General features: G+C 29.1%; 1 protein-coding gene across 1 annotated transcript in view; it reads right to left on the bottom strand.

The window, feature by feature from the left end:
• Window positions 1-2,469: 2,469 nt before the first annotated feature.
• The window catches only part of LOC111628845 (probable cation-transporting ATPase 13A3), a 109,076-nt gene continuing 86,014 nt past the window's right edge, over window positions 2,470-25,531 (bottom strand). The window contains exons 10-29 of the mRNA XM_023372690.1: window positions 23,694-23,825; window positions 20,888-21,064; window positions 20,044-20,189; window positions 18,347-18,609; window positions 18,125-18,269; window positions 17,402-17,509; window positions 16,093-16,246; window positions 15,769-16,011; window positions 14,765-14,940; window positions 14,580-14,684; window positions 14,339-14,418; window positions 12,337-12,379; window positions 12,112-12,221; window positions 11,924-12,020; window positions 9,303-9,375; window positions 9,063-9,213; window positions 8,827-8,972; window positions 8,656-8,744; window positions 4,167-4,253; window positions 2,470-3,927 (exon numbers count right to left, since the gene is read on the bottom strand). Coding sequence (XP_023228458.1) covers window positions 3,541-3,927; window positions 4,167-4,253; window positions 8,656-8,744; window positions 8,827-8,972; window positions 9,063-9,213; window positions 9,303-9,375; window positions 11,924-12,020; window positions 12,112-12,221; window positions 12,337-12,379; window positions 14,339-14,418; window positions 14,580-14,684; window positions 14,765-14,940; window positions 15,769-16,011; window positions 16,093-16,246; window positions 17,402-17,509; window positions 18,125-18,269; window positions 18,347-18,609; window positions 20,044-20,189; window positions 20,888-21,064; window positions 23,694-23,825 — 2,912 coding nt within the window. The 3' untranslated portion in view covers window positions 2,470-3,540. The remainder of the gene's footprint in view (window positions 3,928-4,166; window positions 4,254-8,655; window positions 8,745-8,826; window positions 8,973-9,062; window positions 9,214-9,302; window positions 9,376-11,923; window positions 12,021-12,111; window positions 12,222-12,336; window positions 12,380-14,338; window positions 14,419-14,579; window positions 14,685-14,764; window positions 14,941-15,768; window positions 16,012-16,092; window positions 16,247-17,401; window positions 17,510-18,124; window positions 18,270-18,346; window positions 18,610-20,043; window positions 20,190-20,887; window positions 21,065-23,693; window positions 23,826-25,531) is intronic.

Raw genomic sequence — 25,531 nt, 5'->3', positions numbered from 1 at the left:
AAAATGAATTCCGTTTTGTCTAGTTAAAACTTGAATTTACTGCTAGTCAAAAATGAATTTGAGTTAAAACTAGTTTTAACTAGACAAAACGGGTTTTAACAAAGACATTCAGTATAAACTAGTTTCAACTAGTTAAAACGCGTTCTAACTAAAAACGGGTTTTGACTGTAACATATATACTATATTTTAACTGGTCTGTTGCTTTCTATTAGTTTTCATATTTAATTTAAATTTTCCTCATCTGTTCAGTGTCATTGATTCTCTCTATAAGGCCAAGTCATATATGTAATATGGCTACTCTTAGACATGCTGAGTGGATGCTGTTGGAAAATGAAGAGAATCTGCAGATAAGTAAAACTTTACCATTTCTTGGCATGCTATTTTTAAACGTTAGCTCTTGATAAAATGTTGATGCTGTTAGTGCTAAATTTACTTCTGAAGTTTGTGTTTAAGCTCCGATAATTGAATATGCATTAAACATACCGATGTTTATGGGATACATTTTCTTTGAGGAATGTTCTAGTGGGGTTGAGTGGGCCAGGGTAGTTGCATATGTGGATCAGTTCAGTTAACCCCACCTTTGTGCCTCTGCTGCAGCACAAATGGAGTCTTTCAACAAGACATTGGTCTAGCACAGTGATTTCCAAACTTTTTTGAGCCACCACCTCTTGGTTCCATATAGTTATACTCAATGCCCCTAACCCATTTTCCCTTTACGGCTGGATGGCTGAGTGGTCAAGGTGGCAGCCTACTGCTCTGGGGGAGTGGGATCAAATCCGTACGGGTTGAAAAATCCCCAGGAATTTTTTGGGATTTGGTCTGGTCCAGTCAGATATGTTGGCCCCAGCCCCTCAACACCCTGCCACTCCATTGTGGGTCTGGCCAAACCCATAATGGGCTTGCAAAAAGAGGCCCTCTTAGTGCCCATAAGCTGGAAAGAGTTTTAAAGAAAAAAACCATTTTCCCTTGTTGAGAAAGACTTGGAAATATTCTTAGAAAAACTTTTCGATGAAATTCACACTTTATGTCCTTACCATATATTGTTCTCCACATTTGGAAACCATTACCTGCAATGTTTCTTCTTACTCATTTTAAAAGAGAAAAGGTCAAGGTTATCAGTGAAACAACCTTTTCTTTTCCCCAACCTTCCCTATGATCACCATTCAGAACCCTGCCTCCAGTGCCTCCTGCTGCCACTTACTTCTTTTTGCCTCCCTAGATTTACGCACCATCCACTTTGGGAACCACTGATCTAGCACATCAGGACATTAGGAACCACAGTAATTTCTGAAGAGATTTGTCCCTTGCCAAAAGCTGAACCCAGAAAAGGTTAAAGAAACAGAAAGAAGGTTTATGGATATAGCATACTATAATTTGCTATAATACAACCCCATGTAACATTTGTAAAGGTCTTTTGCAGATCTATAGGCCCTATGCTTTTGGTTTTTTAGGGATTGCCCAGAGTTTTCACAGACATTCTGGTGAAGAGACAACTCAAGGAAGCTCCAGCTTGTGCTACAAAGAAAGCTAAGTTTAATGTGCAAATGAAAATAAAGTATAGGAATGCTCAACATTAGGCTTGTTCTAAAATGTGTGAATCAAGTGAAGAGTCAATGAGTAAAACAGATATCCCCTATAAAGATGACTCCTCTTTGAATGTCATCAATGATGATGACAATCATGATGAAGACACAGCAAGCCTGTCCAATAACAAATATAATACGGATGGCTTTATTCTGACAAAGGTTTCTGAAAAAAGTAAGAACAACAGACATTTTATTGCAAGTAATGAAATTTCTTTCTTTCATTGCAACATTTTGTTGCAATGAAAGAAATAACCCAATCTTCAACAGCTGAAAAAATGCTAAATTGAAAAAGTGCTTTTTAGGCTCAATAAAGCCCATAGCTGTGTTCAAGATCATAGTGTTTCCATTACTTACTACTATTAAAAATTTAGATAAATTCAAATTATGTGAATTTTTTAAATGTGGTGGCCACTGATGGATTGGACAGATAGGATATGGCAATTAAATACTCAAATGATCAATCTGCCAATTGAGAATGCCTCCCAGGAGGACTGACTACAGGAACTGGCCTGTATTTAAATGCTTGACATATGAAGAAAATCCAGAAGATTTTCCATAGCCAGCTTGTTGGTGAGGAGCAAACCTGCAACCAACTACTAGTGTTTGGTGGTTTTATCCACTCAGCTACTAGTGGCTGTCTGACCAGCAATGAGGTTCAAGCATTTTGAGATTTATTTATTTCTAACATTTTTATGAAATGATAATTGTCTAAATATTATATATAATATTTTGTTTATATTTATAACCCAATTATACATAATAATTGGGTTAGGATTGTTATAAATATATAAGTATAGTATTGTTATAAGTATAGTAATTATTTGAAAAGATTTCTAATATGAGAAATTTTTCTATATAATATAAAAAAATGTCCAAGTTGCTTCAAATTCAATATTTATTGACTTCTTTGATAGATTTTGGTCATTTACACAAAATTTCTCGATTACATAATGTATGAAAATAGTCTAATGATTTTTATTTCCATTTAACATAATTGGCACACTGCAGTTCCTTTAAGAATATTCGAAGTTAGAAAATAGAAATCATAGATTATTATTATTATTATATATCTATATTGTGTATAAAAAAATTATACGATATCAATTATTTAGCAGAAGAAAGCAATCAATTTGGTAATTAAAAATTAGTGGGACGACAGCTTTTAATAAAAATTATAAATTCATAATTTTTTAAAAATTGTGTCATTAATTTTGTATCACAATGCTTCTCAATTTTTAAATCTGCAACCTCTAGAATCTATGATGGCGTTTTTGTGACTCGTACAATAATTAACAGAATATTGAAAGAAATTATTTGAGAATGTGATTATCATTGAAAAAATCAAATGATATAAAGTATCATTTCACTTATGAGTCTCACGAACGCTCTAGAAAGTTGCAGTTTCAAATTTAAGAAACTGTGTGTGAACATTATTAACAAAACCTGACTAGACAAATTTCAATTAAACGTAACTGTATCACTTTATACAGTAAATATTAAAATATACAGCAAAATGCTGCAGCAATATATAAATAATTTTTTTGTTAAATAATTATATAGAAAGTATAGGAGAAATAATGTATCGAAAACAAAGAATAACTTATGTAAAAATACTCATTTGAATTTTTCATTAACAATTAAAATATATGAAAGTTTTATGATATGCTACACAATGTTGTCCTAAACAACAGTCTTAATGTAATTGTTCCTGAGATTTTTGCCACTTTGAAAAACATTTTAACATTTCAATAGTTGTTAAAAGTAAACAATGTCAATTGGATTTTACAAGAATTAAGAATTTCGATTGCGTGGTATATTATTAAAAGAAATTATATCTGAAAATGTCCAGTGTTACAATATAAATACTATATCTTACTTGCTCCCTAAGATTTTATAAATTTACATTTATACCTGACTGCATGTAAAGAGTACAGAACAGGAATTCCTTATAGGCCTAGAGAGAAGTACTTTCATTTGCAATGTCTCGAGACAGTACGTCATGTTCTATAGATGTTACATTCAGACAAGAATCCTGTGGATCTCTACATGAATTTGAAAACTTCTCATTTATATTTATTATGTATTCATCTCTGTTTTCATTTTCTGGAGTTATTTTATCCCCTCCACTATATTCCAAACTGCTTCCACTGAAGGCACTAGTGACTGTGTTTGAATGTGGAAGAGTTAAAAAAGAAGATTCTGTTGGAGACTCATTTAAAGGTAACCAGGTCGGAGCACCCCGAGTTTCTTCTTCAATCAGCTGAAATTCGGTAGCATTCCTCTTCCCTTTTGATAGCCTGTCTTTACACTTGTGAAATATTATATATCCAACAAGAAATGCCTAATTGAAAGTATATTATATTTAATATATTTTGTAATATAAATTTTTATTTATATTAAAATGTTATTTATTGTTTAAAAAATTATATTATAAAAAATAGATTTAGTCTTAATAATATGCTATTTTTAGATTTTCACACTTTTCTAAATATTTCAATTCAAAACTTTTTCAGTTGTAAGATTTAAAATATTACCAGTACTAATAAAAACTATTTTATAAAATTAAAAGTGTTTAAATACCTCAGTTAAATATGATATAACAAAATGCACCAGAGCAATACCAACTAATTGCAAACGGAATGCCCATGTAGTACCTTCCATTTCCATCTTAAGAAAGAAAAAGAGAGAAAACACAATTAGATTTTATGAATTAAAACTCAAATCATATGAATTAATTTATAATAAACACTTTCCATTTTAATGCTTTAAATTACAAAAATTATTACATAAAACATGAATATACAGAGTGCATAGTAAAGTCCTTATATATCCACATAACTAACAAATTCAGATAGCTACAGTCACAACTGTGATGTATAGGTATAGTAAAGTGATTATGCACCACAAGGAGACTACTTGCAGTGCTCCTAACAGTAAAATTTATAAGTTATTGATCCTATCTGGAAAATGAAACACGATATGGAAAAAAAGTCAAATACAAAGTTGTAGAGCATGCATGACCAATTTAGTAGAAAAGCACACCCCACATACTGAATAGTGTAAACAAAAAGTGTGTGAAATGTCAACATGTACTGTACATCAAGCACAGATAGTAATCTGTATTTCTAATATATTCATTCAAGTGTTCTCTTCATTTCTCATATGTTTATTTACAGTATGTGTATTCATTTTGTGCTGCATTCATTCATTATTGTATGTTGTATGTTGTGCATTGTTCATTTGTCAGTGTATAAGAACTTTACTATGCACCCTATATATCTGATGTCTTCTCCAAGAATAATTAACATGTTATCAAAACTCTCTGTATCTGAATTTTCACTAAAACCCATGTAATGTTAGTACTCATTGTGATATGATGTTTCCTTTATCTGTTTTAGTTTGTTTCAGTGGCATTGCATTTGCATTCTACTGTAGTAAAGTTTACTGATTTTTATTACAAAATTTGCAATCTTAAATAAGAAATTTAATATGTGAGAATTTTCCTTAGATTATTAAAAAATATATACAATAAAGAGATAAAAAGAGTAGATTATTTTAATACAGCAGAGAACATTCTAGAACAACAGGGATTTAACTGCTTGTGCAAGGCTCTGGAGAGTTCTGAATCTTCAATAAAATTTGCATTTAAATATTTTTTTTTCTGAAAGAAAAAATTAATAAATAAACGATGTGAGTCCCAAGCGTGACTCTGACACGAGTTAGAAAATAGGTCAATGTCATTCTGGACAGTTTGACTCTGACACTCGTATACAAATGATTGAAGTCAAACTGAATCGAGAAACTGGAAATTTAATGAAAGAAAAATGTTACATGTAGCAGTTAAAATTAAAATTCCAAAATGTCAGAACAGAAACCATAATGTTCTAAAATATGAGTGCAAGTTTTGAAGTTCCATCAATATCTTTCAGTCAGAATTGAGAGATGGTGTTGAGTTGAACACCAAAGATCGATCTTGTTTCCACCTGAAACAAGGGAGGAGACCAATTGAGAAATGATGAGAGGAAATCGGAACAAATCACAGTAAGAATCCTTTAAATACTCAAAATTTCAAGGGCAAAGTGCAAATTTCTGTCATTTTATCATTTCAAAGTAGCCCATGCACTCCCCCCTCTATTCTCTGTGACAACATCCTTACTGAAGTTCTGTTGTTCCTGTCTGCACTCTGTCATCTCCATTGTCTTCCATCTGCTGGGCTTGCTAGAGACACAGCCAGCAATTCACCAGAACCAGCAAAATCTCTCAAACTTTGTCAAAGTGATACTTGACTATAAGAAAGGGTAAGCTCCCATGTTATATCAAAATAAACAAATTTCAATTGTAAAGGTGCTTGTGTCAGTGTGTCCAACAACCCAGATACCATTCTAAACCCCTTGTACATCTTGACTTGAGTCTAGCTGACTCCTCCTTTCCTGGTTGGCAATTCTTACACTTGAAAGATAGTTTTTAAAAAAGTACTGAAGTTTTTTGAATAAGACATATTTAAAAATTTGTTTAAAGATAAATATCTCCTGAAGATGTCTAAAGGTACTTGGAATTTATCCTGTTAAGATTATAGGTCATTTAGACTTTAGAAAAGCAGATATGGTTTTATTTTCCCAGCTGTTATGTAAATAGCACAAAAAAGTATTGCAATTGTATCAAATTTGACCATGAGGTTTTTGTAAACCTCATTGTTTTGAGACCCCCCTAAACTCAAAAAAGTAACAACAAGAAAAGAGGAAAAATTCCATGGAATATATATATATATATGAATTTTTTTTATACCCACTTTTTCTTTATAAATGTGTGTTTGTATTTTGTTTATTTCTTTAATATCTCAGAATGGGGTAAACACTAAGAAAATGAAATTTGGATTGATAACTTTATATAACAGGGGTGGCCAACCTGCGGCTCGCGAGCCGCATGCGGCTCTTTGAATGATTATTTGTGGCTCTCGATAAATGTACCCGAGTTCCCTTTTCATTTTTGTGTTATTATATTTTAAAAAATTATTATTGTTCGTATGTGTTTCAAAATATCTTTTAAATTACTAACAACAAATATGCAAGATTAAGTGCAACGTTGTAACAAATTTCATTTCCATCCAAGTTAAGAATGATATGACTCATGGAAAATTGCGCGAACGAACATAAACAGTGGCGTAATCGTCCGTTATCGACCGACTGCAGACCGATTTTGAATTTGTAAACTGTCATTGCAATGGACAGCTGACATTGTGCTCTGGAAGAAACAATTTGTATCACTCTTGCTACGGATATAATTTGTAATCTGGAATTTTTTGCATACCTTTTTAATACGTATTTAATTGCGGCTCGCGAAAAATTTCAAATTTTGAAAAATGGCTCGGACTATCAAGAAGCTTGGCCACCCTGGTTAAATAAGGTATAAAGGACATTGATTTGGTGGTTAAAGATTGAGGGGGGGAGATAGAGAGGGGCCATGTGTCACAGTAGAGTCAGACTTATTGAAATTTTACATATTGGTATTCACAATTTAAAGAAAAAAAAATCATTCCTATCCACAAAATTAAGCCTTTTTATAATAATTAATAATAATGTAACTTATATTATTATTATTATCAAAAAGATTAAGAAATTTTTTCAAATCAATCATTTAAACAACAATACTGAAAACTAAATTATTTTAAAGATTTATTTTAACTTTTATTAGTTATTTTTTTCTTATTTTCAAATCAATATTTATGTTTGGAACATTAAAGCTTATTTAAAGAATAAGATATGATTTTTACTCTATCTTAATTTTATATAAATATTATGTAATAATAAATAATAATAAGTAATCAATGAAAAGAGAATCAAGAATATAAATCTTTAAAAACTAGTTTTAAGATTTCTATTCTTTAAAACCAGATTAAAAGAAGAAAGTATAAGTTAAAGATAAACTTGGTTTTAAAGATAAAGAATTTTAATATTATGAAGTTATATAACTTAAAGCATGTATGAATAAATCAAAATTCAAATACTAATGCCAAATATCCAGATTTTTAAAATATATTTTCATTATTAAAAATAGCATAAATATCTGAAAAATCTGGCTATATTTGATATATCATTTAATATATTTAAAAAAAGCACTATTTAAAAAAATATTTTTTTACTTACTTCAAATGAATCAGCTAGCCATTGATGAGGTTTAAGAACAAGATATAAAGTGAAGGCAGTCATAACAATCAATGATATTAAAAAAAATACTAGAAGTAAAGAAATAAAAAGCTGTAAATATAAAAATTTCAAAAATGATTTACAAAATATACATTAACAATATAAGCTCACGGTTAGTAAAAAATGATTTCCGGTAGGGTGCCCCTTTAGAATAAACTATAGCCAGTGTGATATATTGGAAGACAGAAACAGCAAACACAGCATAATTGTCATGGCACTTGTGGTCATCTTCATCCTTTGAAACATGAGGCTTATACCTATTTCATAAACATAATGTTTTCATCAATCTTTAATAAATTAAATTAACCAAAATTATCATGCTTTTTTAGCTTATATTTTATTTTTACCAAGGTTGCTGCCATAGAACCAGAACACCTAATACTTGGGCAATAATAACAAGAACTATCTGTGACAATAAGGATGAAAGTGGAGTGATGCCAATGAGACTGGACGGAGGTGGTCTTTTAACAAGAGAATCATAAGGTTGAGTTCGACCAACTAAAAATTAAAGGTTAAAAAGATCTTAAATTTCTCAAAAATTAAAAAAATATTNAGAGAATCAAGAATATAAATCTTTAAAAACTAGTTTTAAGATTTCTATTCTTTAAAACCAGATTAAAAGAAGAAAGTATAAGTTAAAGATAAACTTGGTTTTAAAGATAAAGAATTTTAATATTATGAAGTTATATAACTTAAAGCATGTATGAATAAATCAAAATTCAAATACTAATGCCAAATATCCAGATTTTTAAAATATATTTTCATTATTAAAAATAGCATAAATATCTGAAAAATCTGGCTATATTTGATATATCATTTAATATATTTAAAAAAAGCACTATTTAAAAAAATATTTTTTTACTTACTTCAAATGAATCAGCTAGCCATTGATGAGGTTTAAGAACAAGATATAAAGTGAAGGCAGTCATAACAATCAATGATATTAAAAAAAATACTAGAAGTAAAGAAATAAAAAGCTGTAAATATAAAAATTTCAAAAATGATTTACAAAATATACATTAACAATATAAGCTCACGGTTAGTAAAAAATGATTTCCGGTAGGGTGCCCCTTTAGAATAAACTATAGCCAGTGTGATATATTGGAAGACAGAAACAGCAAACACAGCATAATTGTCATGGCACTTGTGGTCATCTTCATCCTTTGAAACATGAGGCTTATACCTATTTCATAAACATAATGTTTTCATCAATCTTTAATAAATTAAATTAACCAAAATTATCATGCTTTTTTAGCTTATATTTTATTTTTACCAAGGTTGCTGCCATAGAACCAGAACACCTAATACTTGGGCAATAATAACAAGAACTATCTGTGACAATAAGGATGAAAGTGGAGTGATGCCAATGAGACTGGACGGAGGTGGTCTTTTAACAAGAGAATCATAAGGTTGAGTTCGACCAACTAAAAATTAAAGGTTAAAAAGATCTTAAATTTCTCAAAAATTAAAAAAATATTATATAAACAAAATGTTTAATTTAATTGAAACTTACACAATGCAGCAAATAAAGTAATTAAAAAGAGATCAATATAGAGAAATTCCATATCTGTTAAATTGGAATAGAGCTAAAAAAATATAAAAAAATATTTATGAAATTATTTTTAAACTTAGAATGAAATAAAATATTAATCAAAAACATCAAGTTATTTTTTATATCTATTTGTAATAAATCTTTATTAAATATTACAATTAAATATACTATAATAATATTTATCTTAGTGATTTTTTAGATCACATGTATTGCTTTTTAAGGAGGGAGGTACTGTTTGTCTTAGATGAATATCTTTTAAAATTTGTAAAAACAATAATAATAATTTAAGTTTCCCCACAATAAAGTAATATGTTTTTTATTGCCATTAAATTAGTCATTTAAAATACTGATGACAATGATAATAAACTCTTCAGAAATATTTATAAAATGAAAGAAAAGAAATAAAAGTCAAGAAACTTTTAGAATAAGAATGCTTATTTTTATTATAAAATTCATTTACACAATTACATGAATAGTTAAAAAGTTTAAAATGAAGTACTAAACTTTTTAACTATTAATATTATATAAAAATTAAATATCCTAAAATGTTCAATAAAGTTTTTTGATAAAAACTAAGAACTCTAAATGAAAAAGCTTAATACAGAATTATAATTTAAATACAGGCATACAACAGGTTACATACATAATGCATTCTATCATTTGTAGTTGTATTGTGAATTGCCATCTCCCATACAATTTTTTCATTTAAAGAAAGTTTCACCTCATGGAAACTTTTTGAGCAATGACCAATATGGTTTCATGTCCAAGCATTATGCAGAGGATGCCCTTGTTAAATTGTGTGATACTCTACAGAAAAGGAAGAAGAAATTGATATCTCTGTTAATATTTTTAGATGTCAAAGATGCATTTGACAATATAGTCAAACTTGTATATAATGAAGTTACTAAATCCTGAAAAAAAATTTGCTATAGGGAAATTTTGTTATACAGAAATTATACTTTTTGGTAAATAAAGTATTATTTTAATGTAATTTTTTTAGTTATTTTATGTAATTTAAATTAGTATAAATACAATATAAATGTAATTTTAATTTTAAGTAAGTTTACATTTATATGTTAAAATAGAAGTTATTTTAACTAAATTTTTGTAAAAAATATTTGTCATTTTTTTGTTGCACAGAACAATTAAAAAATGTCCTCTCTTCATAATTTGCACACTTATTAAATGCATCAATACTGCTTCATCTACATCAATGTAAACATTGGTTCTAGCATGTTTTGCTTTAGGTCAGTACATCATTGGCTAATTTCAAAATTAATTCATGATTTCTTATTATGGTTGATAAACTATTCACAGGAATTCCAAACTTTGCTGCAATGTCTTTCTTTTTTTGGGCCTTTATTACAACACATTAATTGTTTTAGTAATGCTTAAACACTATATTAACAGTTCTTCAAATTCCAACTAGATGACTTATTAAATAAAATAAAATCTCACTAACCACAAAAATTAGTCCACCGGTTATCAAAATGATCACTTTTCTAATATTTTTGACATTCGTTAATTGTAAATCATTTAGGTCCAAATGCTCCTGGTGACAGATAATCTCCCTCTCTCTTCTTTACAACTGGTAACCAGTGGGAGAGGGCAGATTATGTAGTGATTTTAAAAGCTAATGACCAGTATTTCTCACACCTGGTCCAAAGTTTACAAATGGTTTAAAGGGTTTATAGCTTGATATCTGAAACTGAACCTAAATTCAAACTCAACCCAAATGGAGAAATCTACTTTAATAATCAATAGAATTGATAGTCCTTATAAATTAAAAAAAAATTTGTTATATATAAATTTAACTTTATTTAAAAACAATTTTACACATATTTTTGACCGAAAGAGCAATGTATAATGCAAAATTTTGTTATAGAGAGAAATTTGCAATATAGAAGTTCCTAATATGGAAGTCGGACTGTATGTAGTGGCCCTCAATTTTAAAACTTATCAAAGATACCATGGTACCATAAAATATTTTCTAAAGGATCTCTTAAAAGACAGAAAAGTTGAACTTAAATTGGCTTCATTAAAAAAACCTTCTCCTTAAATAAAGGCTGTCTTCAAGATTCAAGTAACTTATCAGATTGTTTCTGTTTGTTGGTTATAAAATCAGCTATATCATTAAAAAATAATTAATTATTGACAATTTTTCTTAAAACCAAGACATTTTTGGTCTTTGCCTAGACACCCAGACACATGATGCAAAAACTTGACAGGTGGCAACATTTGAAATGGATGAAGTGTCATATTGATGGGAATAATAAAATGCATTATAGGATAGAAATATATGATGGTTGTATCAGCAGTTTGTTTAATCATGAGATGATCATAATCTGGAGAGAGTATGCCTGTAGAATCAAATATTATTTGACTCCTTAATCCATGAGGATATCTTATAAATTTTTAATTAAATACTTTCTTTTTTAATTTATTTAATGTGCAAAAATTACTTATAAAACATTTAGTTTTATTATAGAATTAAACTAGAAAGATTTTTTTAGCACTTAAAACAGAATTGTTTCCATTTAGAATAAATAAATCAGATAACAAGATAAAATTTCAGTTTTTACCGTATAAAGAATCAACACTGAAATAAATTGAATAAGACTGTATAATGCCATGTATTTCAGTACTCCAAATGAAGTAACTAAAGCTGCTCGTCCTTCCCTATGAAAATTAATTTATGTTTTATTATATTTAGATATATTAGAAATAAATTTAATAAAACTGAAAAATAAAACCATAGCATTTTATTTACCTTATTAATGTTGGAACACAAGAAATATTTGGTGTTTTTGAAGTAAATGGTGAAGCAACTGAAGCCTCGGCCTCAGAGAGTGAAATTCCAGCATGAGCTGCTTTTAATGCCTGTTAAAAATCATTTACATTAGTAAATTAATATCTTTAATTTGGATTTTAATTAAAATAATTTTTTTATTTAATTTCTTTAATTTAATTTTAAAAATATAATCTTGGAACTTACTCCACAGTCATTAGCTCCATCTCCACACATTCCCACATAATATCTATAATTTAAGAGATTTTTTGATTACATTTTAAAAATCTTTCTTGCCTCTTTAAATCAGTATTTAATTGTAAATAGAATCAAAATTTATAAATGTTCTTTATATTTCTGATAAATTTATGTTTGTGTGTTCAAAAGAAACTTATTTCTAAAATAAAAGATTATTGAACAATTCTTCTTTGGCCTTAGTCCCATTTAGCAGCAGGGTTGGCACATCTGGATTTTATTTTGAATCTCCATTTGGCCCGATCACGGGCCTGGTCTGGGTGTACACGCTACATCATGACAGCTGGTGTCCAGCCAATGCTGCCTTGGGTGGCCCCTTGGGCAAGACCCAGGTACCTCCAAATTTAGGCCCATGTAAATGATGGAGTCGGCATCAGCACGGAGCACATGGCCATAAAGACGCAGGCGCTACTCACGCGCTTTCTCGTTGATCTCAGCAATGCCACACCAGGTTCTGATGTCTACGTTGTGTACTTGATTAAGTCTGGTAAGGCCACTCATCCAACGCGACATCCTAGTCTCCATAGTAGCAAGTCGTCGGTCGACGACCTTCGTAGTTGGCCTGCACCCGGCTCCATACAGTGCGACAGGCTGGATGATGGTTCAATAAATCTTTGACTTAAGTTGGTCCTTGATGCATCGGTCGCACAGCACACTTGTTATTGAGTGCCACTTCACCCAGGCGGCATTGACGCTTGCAACTGCCTCATGGTACAAGTCTCCATCGGCAGAGATCACAGACCCAAGATATTTAAACAGCTCAGCTCGGGGAAGGCTGATGCCATCAACAACTATTGTGCCTTCCTCAGTCAGATCTGCCGTTAAGTACTCAGTCTTCTTCAGGTTCAGTTGGAGGCCATGTTGTGCAAGGCGACTACACCATACCTGGACAAGCTGCTGCAGGTCGATCTTGTCAGTGGAGGCAAGGAGCACATCGTCAGCATACAGTAATGTATATGGTACATTTCGCTGGATGTCACGTGTGATGGCATCCATGACAACAATAAAGAGAAGTGGGGAGAGAGTGGAGCCCCGGTGAACACCGACGGAGACGCAGAATGGTTTTGAGGTCCCAGTGATGCCATGGACATGGCTCATTGGATTGCAGTAGAGCAATTGTACCCAACTGATATGTTCCTCAGGAATGTGATGCTGGCGAAGAGCGGCCCAGATAAGCTCACGTGGCACACGGTCGAATGCCTTCTCAAGATCAAGAAAGGCAATGTGCAGCGGGATCCTCTTCTCATAATGCCTTTCAACGAGGAGTCAAGCAGCGAGGACAGCATCTATCGTGCCACATCCCTTGACGAAGCCAGCCTGGTTTACAGTGAGTTTGATGAGGTTGCGGATTCGGCGGTCTAAGACAAGCTCAAACAACTTCATAGTGTGTGAATTATTGAACAATTCCTGAATTTAAATTAATTATATAATAACAAACTAATATTTCTATAACTGAATAGGAAAATGTATACTAAAAATAATTTAGCTTTTTTAAAAGCAGGTTTGTAAATACCATAATTCCATATAGGTACTCTGCATCAGGGTATTCTGGAGTAAACATTGGTGCATAATACTATGAAAAAAATTGCTAAAATTGAAATAGAATCTTTATGTAACGTGCACCAGTATATAAACCTCACTGCTGAAGTGACTGTTAAAAACATGAATTATATCAGTATATTTATTTATAAGATTTTGTCTCAAATATTCTTTCATTTGTGTTAGTAATTCATTACAGATGTAATTATAAAATTAATGAGAAAGGAAAAAACTGGAATATTTAAGAAAAAACTATTTAAACTATATGTGTTGAAAATACAAATAATGATTAAATACCCAAATCTTTTTATTATTTCACTTCATTTCTACTAGTCTTTGAAAATATTTCAGGAACACTTTTTTAAAGTTTAATTTCATGAAGCTAAATAATAGATTTAATAAGAAGAAAACTTACCCTAACTCTTGTAATAATTCAATAAGCTGTTGTTTTTGTTCAGGTGCCATTCTCGAGAACACTGTGCCATTTACAGCTACCTAAGTTCAACAAATAATTTTCATAATATTTTAATCTGATATTATGTAAAAGATTTAATATACATCAAGTCTAAAAAAAACACTCTCTCTCTATTGTAGTTTTTAAATTTTAATTTAGAGTGTATATTATAATAAAAGAATAATAAAAATGTACAAATTACTTTCTTAAGAAGATGGCTATGATGTTTTCTTAAAGCTGAAAATGTCTTTCCAGTAATTGCAATATGTAATTTTTCAGATTTTTCTACAATAACATTTACTGAATCCTTAAAAGAAATTCAGATATAAATATTTATAAACATAATAGTAATAGCTTTTAAAAAAATTATACAAAATTATTGTATACCTTGTGAATGGTTTTATCCTCATCCAATTTTTTGTTTTGCATATCTGCATAATGCCATGATAAAGATGGAAGACCTGTATCTTCATCTTCTGTAGCTGATAACACAATTACTTGGTGCTGATAATCAATCATGCCACAGTCTCTAGCTACACTCAATGCTGTCAACATATTATCACCTAAAACATAATTAAAATTATTATTACTATTATTATTTACTGACATTTACATTTATTAAANATCTTTATGCATTTAAAACTATTCTTACAATCCACTGAATTTTTAAATAATTAAAATTATTATTACTATTATTATTTACTGACATTTACATTTATTAAAAGAAACATGAGTGTTTTTGTACCAAATGTAAGCATTTTGGTACATTAACACTTATACAGTGGAGCATTGATTGTCTGAAACAATTGAGGCAGGAAAATTTTTGATAACAATTTTTTTTAGATAACTGATCACACTTATTAAGGAAAGAATAAAAAGATAAATACGTTAAATAAACAATGAATATTAATATTAATTCTAGAATAAGGTATAGAAATTTAATGCATTATAAACCTTGACTTATTAATCATGCTTTTCTTTTAATACTGTAATAGATAACTAGTGTTGTTAACAAGCTAGCTCAATATCAGCCCTACAAAAGGTCACTGACAATTATTAAATAAAAATTCATAATTTCTGAAATTAGTACTCTCTGAAGTAAGGTTTGGATAATTGATTTTTCAGATAATTGATGTTCTACTTTATTGATAGGAATCATTTTATATGATTTACCAACAAATTATATGTTATATATATCCAAAATATTTTAATAATAAATATTTAATGTAAAACTTAATAAAATAAAATCTTCAATTTAATAAAAAAGAAACTAAGCAAATTTTAAGAATCTGAGATTTACAAATAATATTCTAGTTTATTATATGGAAAATTTTAAATATTTTCCTGTAAGTATATTAAGAATCTAATGTTTATAAAGAAATATTATTTACCTGTTACCATAATTAATCTAATGTCAGCAGCTTTTAATGTTGAAAGAACAGGTATTGTTTCTGGTTTTAACCTATTTTCCATAATTAGAAGACCCAAAAATGTTAAATTACATTCTAATTCTTCTCTTGAAATCCTTTGTGCTTTAGCATATGTTAATTTACCAAGAGGACGATAAGCAAGTGCCAACACTCGATATCCTTGTTGTGTATATTGCATCAATGTTTCACTAAAATCACATGGAACTGAAATATAAATATATTTAAAAAAATTAAAAATTGAAGTATTTTAAAATGATTTGACTTTTATATTAAATAAAACTTTACCAGTGTTAACATTACAGAGAGATGTTATTGTCTCTGGAGCACCTTTACAATAAATTTCAAACTGCTGAGCTCCCAAGACTCTAGTTATTACACTCATTCTCTGCAAACTGGATGAAAATGGATACTGACGAACAATTCCAACTTCAAATGGTGGCTAAAAATAATATTTTAGAGTAAAAATTATGTTAAAAATTCTTATTTTTTTTCTATGAAATAGTCATGATTTACATTATCAGTCAGCATGTAATTAAATGTTGATTACAGGTGGTTTGAAGTCATTGGTGACGTCACATTTGTAAAATGTAATTTTTAATACATGGAATCTAAGTACAGTAGAACCTCCATTATCCGGACCTCCATTATCCGGATTTTCGATTATCCGGATTGTTCAAAATAAACAAAAATTTTACGAATTTGCTGATTTGCAATTGGCGAATTACGACAGTTTATGTACGTGATGGAAAGCATAACTTTTTTGTTTCAACAACGCCTCATCCAGCACAGTGGTCGTAAACTCTTAAATATATTTTACGTAGTAATAAAAATATAATTTGACATACGTATTTATAAATAATTTATATTCAAATTATATCATTTCTATGACCAAGGGCGGCGTAAGGCATGGATGACGTGGGCCACCGCCTATGCCTCGCGGTTCGAAGGGCCTCGCGCCTCGAAGGTTTACGCATTACTTAAAAGCCGCGAACGCGACGAAAAAATTTTACTCGTCATAAAATGATAAATTGTTTGTCAAATTTTTATTCATAAAAATGCAGTATCAACTGCATTTTATTTTATAAAATCCGTCTTCTTGCGCCACCAGAGGGCCTTTTAAACAATAGGTAGTCTGTTAGCGTTGGTCAGTAGTAGTCCAAATGCAATACGAATGTTTCTTTTTTGAAAATTTGATCACGATTTAAATACAGTATTTAGTTTTAATATTACCGATATGTCATCGAAAAGAAAACGTGTTATATTATCATTAAAAGACAAATTAAAGTATTTGTTTCGATTATCCGGATTTTTCCTTATCCGGACTACCTTCATCCCCAATTAGTCCGGATAATCGAGGTTCTACTGTACATCTCTATCACTATTTCTCCCTACTTAAATCTTTACAAATAATTACATTAAAGTTATTAATTAGAAAAAATAAATACAAGGATATGTTTTGGATAAGTTCACATTGTACTTTTGAAAATTTTTTTTGAACAATGTGTTTTTAATGTACAGGTACAGTACATACATAAAAACTATCAATGAATGTGATTAAATTTTTAATGATTTTACAAATTATGTAAATACTTACCTCCCTTTCAATAATTTTATCACAGTTAGCATCATGTTTTGGACGGACAATGGTTGGTATAATCACATCAAATTTAGTTGTGTCATCTATTTCTGGTTCTTCCAAAATCTATTTTTATGAAATACAAATAACTGTGTATTAATTTAAAATTTGAATAACGAAATAATGCATGAATAATGCAAATTGAATAATTTGCAATTATTTTATTATTTGTTTAACTGCACAACACCACAATGTAAATAAAACTTACAACTCACCAACCAATTAACTAGTGTGAATAACGTTTAAGTGACGAACGTTTTCATTACCCCTTCTGGGCAATTCTTATTTCAACTAAGCTGGCCATTGACATTCAAAAATAAATCGAATAGTAAGGATTTTGAATATGGCATGTACATGCATTCTCCATAAGATGTTTAAAAAAACGTCAAACGTTAAAAGGTTCAACCTTTTTTTTTTTTTTTAAACATCTTACTGAGAATGCATGTACCTGCCATATTTGAAATCCATACCATTTGATTTATTTTCGAATGTCAACGGCCAGCTTAGTTGAAATAAGAATTGACCTGAAGAATTGCTTAGAAGGGGTAACGAAAACATTCATCATTTAAACGTTATTCACATTGGTTAACGAGTCATAAATTTTTTATTTTATCGTTATTTCAAATTTGTACAAATAACACAAATTTGAAACAATGAATTTGAATAATGCAAAATTCTTACCCATTCTGTGGCTTCAAACATTTTAAGATCTAAAGGATCACCACTAAGTTGATTATCAATAATTGTCAAAGAATGACATGTTGTCATTCCTATCAGAAAGGGAGAGTTTCGAAGCATAGAGATATTTTTCACGGGTTCAGAAAATCTAAATTCAAAAAAAAATTTTTTAAGTATACGATCTTTATTTTGATAAATTTTAAAAATATCTGTATATTTATTTACTTATTTGAATCTGCTGGTACAACACCCCAAAGATCGAGTCCTTCTTCAGTTAAAGTTCCCGTCTTATCAAAGCAAACGCAATTTATACAACCGCTGATATTAATACAACGTGGAGAAATACAATAAATTTGACGTTTTTTCAATCGTTGTTGAGCAAACACAATTCCTATTGTCATGGCAGCTGGTAGTGCAGGAGGTATAATTATTGTTATTAAATCTAAAGCTCTCAATGCAATATCACCAGCAGGTACTCCTCTTTGGGCCTAAATAATATAAATATTGTTCCAATTTAAATGTAATAATCATAAATTAATCTTTTAGGCATTGTTTTAAAATTAAATTCATAAATTAATTTCTTAAAGCTTGTTACTGAATATACTAAAAAGCCAATTGAAAATTCTTAAACTTATTCTGACAAATTACACCATTAATTATCTAGAGTTCCTCAAACTCAAAAAAAAAAAAAATTTACAAGAAATCTATTAGTGTAACAGGAATATAATTAAATATCTCATTACAAAACACTTTAAATAATGAAAATTTAATTTAATTCTGGAAGAGAAAGACTTTGAAATAGCAACAAGAAAGAAGTCTACAAGTATTTATGATTCTAATAAGCCAAACCTCAAGAACATACAAACTAAAAAGTATAACAGGTTAAACTTGGTACTAACAGTACAGATGAATGCAAAACATTAAATGTGCAGATATCAAATAAGTTTCATTTGACATTTACATCACAACCATAATAATAATAATAAGTATGTTAATATTTTCCTACAGTATCAATTATTACAATTTGTTTTAATTACAAATATTAATCTCCAATCAATTATCAATGTCATATTTTAGTCATATGATATGTAGCATTAGAGTTTCTTTCATACAATACACTATTAAATTTTATGAAATGATTGAAGATTAAATTAAAAGTGAAATAATAAACTATTTTAAGCAGTTGTATTCTCAAAATTATTTAAAAAATTTTATCAAATATTTGAAAAATTCTGTTCATAAAGAATACAAATAATCTTTATAACTTTGCTTTATAATAATGAAACATTTTAAATGAAATAAAAATAAATTATTTAGAATCCTAATGAAAAGTACCATATATCTGTGCAGATAAGATAACTTTCAGATAAGACAAGGTATAAATTTTCGTCAAAGTTTTATAATTTTAGCATATATCTGTCCTATAAGACGACCCCCAAATCATCAATGGCCTATGAATTTAGTTTAGATCAGCAATCATCATCTGGATAATAATACTGTATAGCATATACAGAATTATGTCCTATTTGTAATTTTTCAAATGAACAAATTTTATTTTCTTGCATCTGGCAGCACTGTAAACATTTGCACTGATTCAGGCATTTAGGTAATGACCTTGACTATTCACAAAAACGTTGTATGGGCTATTCTATTTTGTGAACATACCCTACTCTCTACTAGTAAATAATTATGGTTTGTCCATTTTTTTATAATGATTTTAATTTATATAAATTTCAATCTAATTTTTTTTTTGTAACTGTCCTATAAGATGACCCTGGATTTTGGAGTCTTTTTTTTATGATTCAACTATTGTCTTATCTGCACAGATATACAGTAAATTCTTTTTGTAAAATATTCATAAAATATAACTGAAAATAAATAAAAAACTTTTTTCCTTTTTAGATAAAATTTTTCTTCCTCACCTTAAGTACAACAGTGTATACAAATCCAATAATTGCAAATCCTGCTAAGCAACAAATAAATTTATGAACATGTCGATTAAATTTAAAATCAACAGGTTTTGGAAACATGATAGAGCGAACTAATTCTCCTTTTGCTGTTAAGAATCCTATTAAATAAAAATTTATTATTAATAATTTTCAACTATAGTTTATAAATTTCCATAAATATAAAATAAATAATTACATGTTACAAAATATTTATAAACAATTTTAACAACAGTGTAGCTTTCATTTTTTATTTCATGATAAAAGTACATAAATTTATTGGGGAATCAAATTATTTAAAGGCATAAAAACTGTAAATAGTTATAACAGGTAAGAAAATATAAATATAGTGTATTATTAATTAATTAATACAAAAGGCATCAACTATTTACATTTATATTTTTATTGCTTTTGTAAAAAGTGATGTAATTTCTCTTTGACATATTAAGATAAAATGAAAAAATTTATTGTATCTGTTTCCATCTTTCTAACAATTTTTCATATTATTTCTATGATGTCTTTTGATTATTACATCATATTAATTTAATATGTAAATAACCTGTTTTTGAAATTTGTTAATTATATGTATTTAAGCAAACAAACATAAATAATACAACATAATTTTGAAAAAATTATTTAAAATAAACTTTCCTAAAAACTTTTTGTAAGATACTATATATTCTTATCATCCAATTTTTTGTTTTNAAATAGACAGAGACAGTTAATAAAGATGAAAATATAGCAAATTCCTTTCCAATTTAAAAATATAAAATAATATTAATAATAATAAATATTAGTTTTTATTTATTTTAATTTTTACCTGTTCTTATTACAACTGCTTTCACTTTTTCACTTCCATAGTATCGTGTTTGTATAACTTTGGTCCCACAGAATAATGTATGGCGAGCATGTTCTTTAGGATGGAAAGATTTATCTTGATAAACTTTACCAATGCCAGGATTTGGAAGGGGAGTTTTAGTAACTGGAACACTCTCACCTTAAATTTAAAAAAATGGTTATGATTCAAACATTATAAGAATGTAATATCTAAAAAGCATAAATAGAACAAAGAAAAAATCTTATATTAAACTGAATTACAGTATATGAGCTGTTTATTTTAAAAGTGGCCTAAGTCTAGTTACCTTTAAATTGGGATATTTAAGGGTTTGCATTTTAATTAATTTTAAAATATTGGTAAATAATAAAATGGTAATATAATGTTTTTGTGTTTCTAAAAGTGTTTAATTTACTTAACCAATCACTATAATAAACATTATTTAAAAAATAACATGTTTTTGTCAGCCATAAATAAACTTAAGCCACTTTCAAAATTATGAAATAATTTTTTCAATTTTTGAAAAAGCTTAAGTCCCTTAAAAAAAAAGTATCAATATACAGTGGTGCCTCGTATAACGTACTTAATTCGTTCCAGGTGCACGTCCGTTAAGTGAATAGTCCGTTATACGAAACGCATTTTTCCATAGAAATACATGTTAAAACATATAATTCGTTCTGCAGCATAAAATAACTGTACTGTACCATAAAAAAATGAAAATGGAGCAGTCACCAATTATGCCGGATAGTCAGATGTTGTGAGGAGGAGGTGAAGGAACACTTTCTTCACACATTCATACAGATCAGACTTTTTACACATTGCAGCGGGTCTTTTTTTTTTATTGTTTTTTAATTGGATTCAGATTCAGGAGAGACTACCGGAGCTTGCAGGGTCAACTCCTCTTGTTCCACATCCTTTGTTTTTTGACAGCTGGCTTCTTGAAAAACATGTCCAAGGTGGTCTGTTTCTCTCTCTTCTTCAACACCTGTCGGAAATGACAGGCAAGGGTGTCATTGTAGAGATCATTGATACTGTTTGCCTCAGCTCTGTTTGGATAATGAGTGTTGGTAAACTCCTGAACCTCTCCCCATTCGACAAGGAAGTTTTTGTCAACTTTCACTCCTGATGATTTCTTGCATTGTTTCAATTGAAATCACTTTTCTGCTTTTTTTAGAAGCCATGATTGCACAACACTTGAATAAATGTAAATACCCTGCACTGTGTTGATGTACCTAATAAACAAAGCAGCAAGCCTAATCCCAACGCTCTGTACTTCAGATATACTGATAATATATTCTAATAATACTAATATATCATAAAAATAGCAGATTGTCATTGACAATGGCAAAAGAGTGGAAACATCATTCGCACTTGTTCGTAGAAAGTCCATTGGTCGCCTCACGTAACTGCCGAACGGAAAGACCGTTGTCCGCAGCCAGTCCGTTGCTCGAGTCACGTAACGGTCAAACAGAAAGTCCGTTATTCACAGCGTCCGTTATACGAGGCACCACTGTAATACCCTTAAAATAAATAAAGCAATACAATATATTGTGTTATAAAGCTTTCACTTTTTCAACACATTTTTATGACTTTGTAATAATCCTGGGGGACAAAAGATAAATTATTTTTTCTTAATGCCATTTCTACAACTCTGAAACCTTTATCACTCAGTAGAAATGAATGCCCTGATAACAGGAACTTATGATCAATGGCATCTGTATTATGTTTGACAGACTGGACAACTTTTAACAATGTTAAGGCTAATTTTATATTTCTACTTTGTCCTGTACACATATCACTGTAAGCTATAATATGTTTTCATTTCTAAGATTTCTTAGATGTTTTAGAATACATGATGCTACTTCCTGTGCAACTCTGGATGCAACAGTTTTATCTCAGAGATACATGTAAACATTATTATTATGGAAATTATGAAAACTCAGATTTAAAACATACATACTACACTTGTAATAGGCAACTGAATTAGTAAACTTTAGATAAGGCAGTGTTTTTGCAAGTCAAAAGAAAAAGTGAAATAGTTTCCTATTTATTAAGAGAACCAAGAAGTATTTTTTATTTTTATCTGTTACTTGTCCATTATTATTATATTCTTTATAAATGTTTTATTTAATAATATTGTTAATATGTAATTACAAAAAATAATCTCTTTAATAAATTCTTAAATATAAAATTCATAAAATAGCTTCTTCAGTAGATCACTCAATCATCTGCATGAAACTTTGTGCAGATTAATTGAGTCATCAACCTGATGGTCATTATTTTATTTATTTAGCATAGCATTTATTTAGCGTTTTACCCATGATGTAAGATGAAGGTCATTAAAATATAACCAAAAACATCTGTTTTTCTGATTAATAAACTGTTTTTCTTTTAATTATTGCTGCAAATGATTGAGTAATCCTAAGTTAACATAACTTAGGATTACTCAATCATTTGCAGCAATAATTCTAACACACATTTCTTTAAAACTCTATAAAAAAAATCTTTAAATTAGGTTTAAAAAATTCAGATAAGTAAACTCTTGAATTAGTAACTATTTTAATTTATAATAAATATAGCCTTAAAAATTTAACGTAAAAATCCCCCTAAAAAGTTACTTTTGTATAATTTCTTTAAGATTATATTACTCAGAATCATATGTAGAGTGCATCAGAAAATTTTTTAGTTTCTTTTGTTGATGCAATATTGTTTGACATCTGATTCTAAAGTTAGCGATGAAAAATTACAAACATCACAAAAAACTTTTCAAAACAAATATAAAAATTATTACCAGTCAGCATGCTTTCATTAACAATGCAATTTCCACTGATCAACACAGCATCACATTGCATAATGCAACCTCTCTTTGGTATTACAATTACATCACCAGGAACAAGATGTTCTGAAGGTATAGTCTCATATTCTAAATATAATATAAAAACACTATTTAATAATTTTTAAAATAAATATAATCAATTTGCAAAAATCATATATTTAAACTATGTAATTTAAAGAATTGTTTCATGCCAACATTACATTCCAGAAATTAAAATATTGGTTTCTTAAACATTTTCAAATCATTTCTGATTAATTATTGTGCTAAAAAAAACTATTGAACATTATATATATAAAAAGATCAACTTCAAAATGGAAAATTTCAAATGTTTATAAATATATTTTTAGTGAAGAGTTAAGCTGCATTTCCACTTATGAAATGTATGAGGAAATAACTTCACAACAAATGAGAATTGGAAAGTAATACTAATAAAAACCACATTCAACTAGAGCATTTTTTTATTTCCAATACTGTTTAATGATAATAAAATGTTTAAAGACAAATGTTTTTGATCTAGTTGAGATCTTCCTCAGGTCTACATGACATGGAATGCATTTTGAATGTTAACATATTTTGAAAAAAATGAAACTTTTTGAATAATTAAATACAAAAATTGTGCAATACCAACATAACTACAAGAAAAGTACCTGAAAAAGCATTAAAAAATATTAAAAAACTGATGTATTCAGTATATGATCATGATGACACATCACGTTATGTGTTTGCATCATTGTTGTTCTCATGTACACATAGTGTTTTTCCAAGCATATGACAAGCATTGATCCTCTTTAAAGTTGATACAATGGCCCTTGTTCTCTGATTTAAAAATTTCTATGGCCTCCAGGATTTTTATGTACTCAGGATGCCTAAATGTTTTGATTATAGTTGCCTCATTGAGTAGAGCATGCACATCATTATCAGACGCATAAGTGGTCAGGGTGCTGTTTTTTTTTTATTTATATCAATATTTGTGTTCTGCTATTCTAATTTTGAGCAAGCAAGCATAAGGTTAAGTCTATATATTCCAGATTGTTGCCAAATCTATCATCTCTCACAGGAATTTTGTAAACTCCTGAAATTCTGAGAAAGTTGTTATGATCCTTCCCATTTTTAAGGATATTAAAGTTATGTCTGAATGCTAATTGTATACCCCTGTGTTTTTTACAATTAGGGTATACAATTAACATTCAGACATAACCATACCATCTTTAATATCCTTAAAAACAGGAAGGATCATAACAACTTGCTCAGATTTCCAGGAGTACAAAGTTCCCATGAGAGACAATAGATTTGGTAACAATTTGGAATATATAGACTTAACCTCACACTCGCTCAAAGTTAGAATAGTGGAATACAAGTATTGATATATCAATAAATAAAAAGAAAAACAGTACCGCCCTGACTACTTACACATCTGATAATGATGTGTACACCCTACTCGATGAAGTAACTATAATCAAAACATCTAGGCATCCTAAGTACATAAAAACCCTAGATGCCATAGAAATTTTTAAATCAGAGAACAAGAGCCATTGTATCAATTTTTAATGCTTACTTTTTGCTTTTTCTGGTACTTTTCCTGTAGTTATGTTGGTATTGCACAATTTTTTGTATTTATTCAAAAAGTTTTGTTTTTTTTCAAAGTACATTAACATTCCAAAATGCATTCTATTTCACAGAGACCTGAGGAAGATCTTGACTAGATTGAAAATGTTTCTCCACCTTCCAAATGCCTATAGTAATTCTGAATGTCTCATTCAAAAGATAATTGTTTTTTTAGGTGTCATGCAAAA

Source organism: Centruroides sculpturatus, unplaced genomic scaffold (assembly GCF_000671375.1).
Source record: "Centruroides sculpturatus isolate CEXI.00-Female unplaced genomic scaffold, Cexi_2.0 scaffold527, whole genome shotgun sequence".
Classification (NCBI taxonomy): Eukaryota; Metazoa; Arthropoda; class Arachnida; order Scorpiones; family Buthidae; genus Centruroides; species Centruroides sculpturatus.
This window is presented reverse-complemented; position numbering and strand designations above follow the sequence as displayed.